This window comes from Etheostoma spectabile, chromosome 2 (genome assembly GCF_008692095.1).
Source record: "Etheostoma spectabile isolate EspeVRDwgs_2016 chromosome 2, UIUC_Espe_1.0, whole genome shotgun sequence".
Classification (NCBI taxonomy): domain Eukaryota; kingdom Metazoa; phylum Chordata; class Actinopteri; order Perciformes; family Percidae; genus Etheostoma; species Etheostoma spectabile.
In genome coordinates this window covers 19,186,881-19,189,353 of record NC_045734.1, presented here as the reverse complement: position 1 = coordinate 19,189,353, position 2,473 = coordinate 19,186,881, and the positions used below count along the sequence as shown (strand labels likewise).

The 2,473-nt window shown below is 37.8% G+C and overlaps 1 protein-coding gene across 1 annotated transcript in view; it reads right to left on the bottom strand.

Moving 5' to 3' along the window:
* The window catches only part of prkcaa (protein kinase C, alpha, a), a 142,459-nt gene that overhangs the window by 50,846 nt on the left and 89,140 nt on the right, over positions 1-2,473 (bottom strand). Inside the window, exons 6-8 of the mRNA XM_032501145.1 lie at positions 1,888-2,044; positions 931-1,065; positions 249-342 (exon numbers count right to left, since the gene is read on the bottom strand). Coding sequence (XP_032357036.1) covers positions 249-342; positions 931-1,065; positions 1,888-2,044 — 386 coding nt within the window. The remainder of the gene's footprint in view (positions 1-248; positions 343-930; positions 1,066-1,887; positions 2,045-2,473) is intronic.

Here is a 2,473-nt window from a genome sequence, read left to right as displayed (position 1 = left end):
AAAACGTCTGCTACGGAGCCATAACATAAGACACAAGGTAATGGAGCCTTTTATTTATTGCCGTGTTTCTTTAGAAATAAACAATGGAAAAATAAAGTCTTCAAACACTTCACATGAAAGTTATTCGCTGTCAAAGTGAAGTCAAAATTAATGGCAGGTGAGTGCTAGGCAGCCTCAAAAAGGCGCAATAGGAGCTACGCTTTTTTGAGGCTGGTTTACCCCCCTGATTATTTCAGAACAAACCTCACCTCAAATTTCTGCCTGAGTTCCTCATTTCCATCATCCTCCTCGGAGATGGGAACATTGTAGTACTCCCCCTCCTCTTGGCACAATAACTTATACCTTAAAAAAGAGAGATGGGCAGATGGGGAAGATGGAGGAAGAAAGACAGGGGGAATGAGTATGGATTCATACAAAAAACATTGTTAAGATAAGAAACCAAATTTAAGTTTAATTTGTCTACTTTTCCTTCTTCTACTCTACTATTCTACTCTTTCACTGATTTTGACCTGCTGGGCCTGGATATAGTTGATGGTACACAAACAGTCTCTTTTCCTCTGGGGTATTTGACACTTTACAATTCAAGACACACATTTAAGCAGACTCAAACTCAACTGTCAATTAAAAAAGTGAAAAATGAAAATACCCTGCTTCTCTGGGACAAACCGACTGTTGCTATTGCTTTAGGTGGCCATCAATCAGTACAGAACAAGTTACTGAAGCTATTGCCCACAGCAAAGTCACAAACTTAGCCTACTGTGTGCATCAGACGGTGGGCCTGGAAACCTGCAATGTAAGCTGCAATGGAGGTCATCTTCATACACTATCAATGTTAAACTGTTGATACTTTTGTTTCTTATGCTGTCTTTTAGAACTTATGACCTAATGATCTAATGGCTATTAGAATAAAAACATGGAAGTGAGTGTTACCAGCCACAGACTGGAGCCTTAATGAGCTCAGATACACCGAAGGAAAGTGCCCCCATGAAGTCATTCCTGGTGGTCCGATCCCAGTCCCACACCTCCACTGACAGTCTACGGTCTTTATCCGTAGCCTTCAGCTTGCTATAACACAGAGATGGTACATATGGTGTTTGTGTCAAGTTTTTCATTACAATTACATTTCACAATTTAAAAACAAATATGTCATATGATTGTTCTTTGTAGTTATATGTTAGAATTTGTAGTAATAGTAATTGCAGTGGTAATATTGTGACAGCACTATTTAGTACTATTAGAATGATAAATTGTTGTTATGTGTAATTATTACTTTTGAAATAGTGTTAGCACTAGTAGATTCAAACTTGAAGAACAGACAGCAAGATGCAGACCATTGTAAGTTTCCGTCTATGAACCGATCGAAAGGTTACGATGAAATATTGCATTTGGTAAAGAATTTTTTTTAAAGTTAGTTGTAATATTGTAGTATTGTATGTTTTAGCACTTCCAGTCATTTATATTTATCTCATAAATGTCTGTATCCAATAAGAGAAAATATTATATTTTGTTAAAAACACATTTAGAAAACAAACTGACTGCTTGATGGACTGTGTGTGTATATTTATAAATATATATATATATATATATATTTTTAAAAAAAGGACACAATGATGAAGGCAAGACATCCAGAAAAGTAGGGTGAAGAAGTCATGATGTATTGGGATAGTTTTTGTACAGAAGTAATGGCAGCAGCTCCAGCATAAGTAGTGATAAAAGTACAGAAATCATTGAAGAAGATGAGAAGATGTATTAGTATAAACAGCTGATTCAGTTGTTTTACTGCTGACATTCACAATATATAGTACATGTACTGTACGTCTCATTGTAAAATACCCAAAGGTGTAGTGTAGCCTTTAGTAGGACAGAGGTGACAGGTCATTTACTCACAAATTAAAGGACTCATTCCACTTTGGGTTGAGGTTGGAGCGGATGGTTTTGGTCTTCTGCTTGGTCTCATTTTTGGGGTCTGGTACGAGCTTGAGCTTGACATACGGATCAGACAGGCCATTGGGGTCCATGGGGATCAGGTTCTTGCCTTCACCCACTGATGGAGAAATAAAAAATAGGAATAAATTATGAATTTGTCTATAAAGACAGAATAACTAAATAAATGTATGAACAGTATACGTGACTCTGTAAAAGCAGTGTTTTAATTTGCACGACTTGGTCTCTCCAAATGAGGTGAAGCACACTGGTTCCACTTTTTCCCATATTCAGCACACCTCAAACATCTACTACACTGCTAGTTACCACACTAATGGATTCAATTAGCCTAGTTTCAATAGCTAAATGAACACTCTTCCTTCATATTCTGTGTGGTTTCTACAATACAGATCATGTAAGTCAGGAAAAAAACAGGTCCATCCATCCATCCATACGTCTTCATCCGCTTATCCCGGGTTGGGTCGTGAGGGTGCAAGCGGCCAAATTGGGTTTCCTCAGGAGGGTGGATGGCGTCTCCCTTAGAGATAGG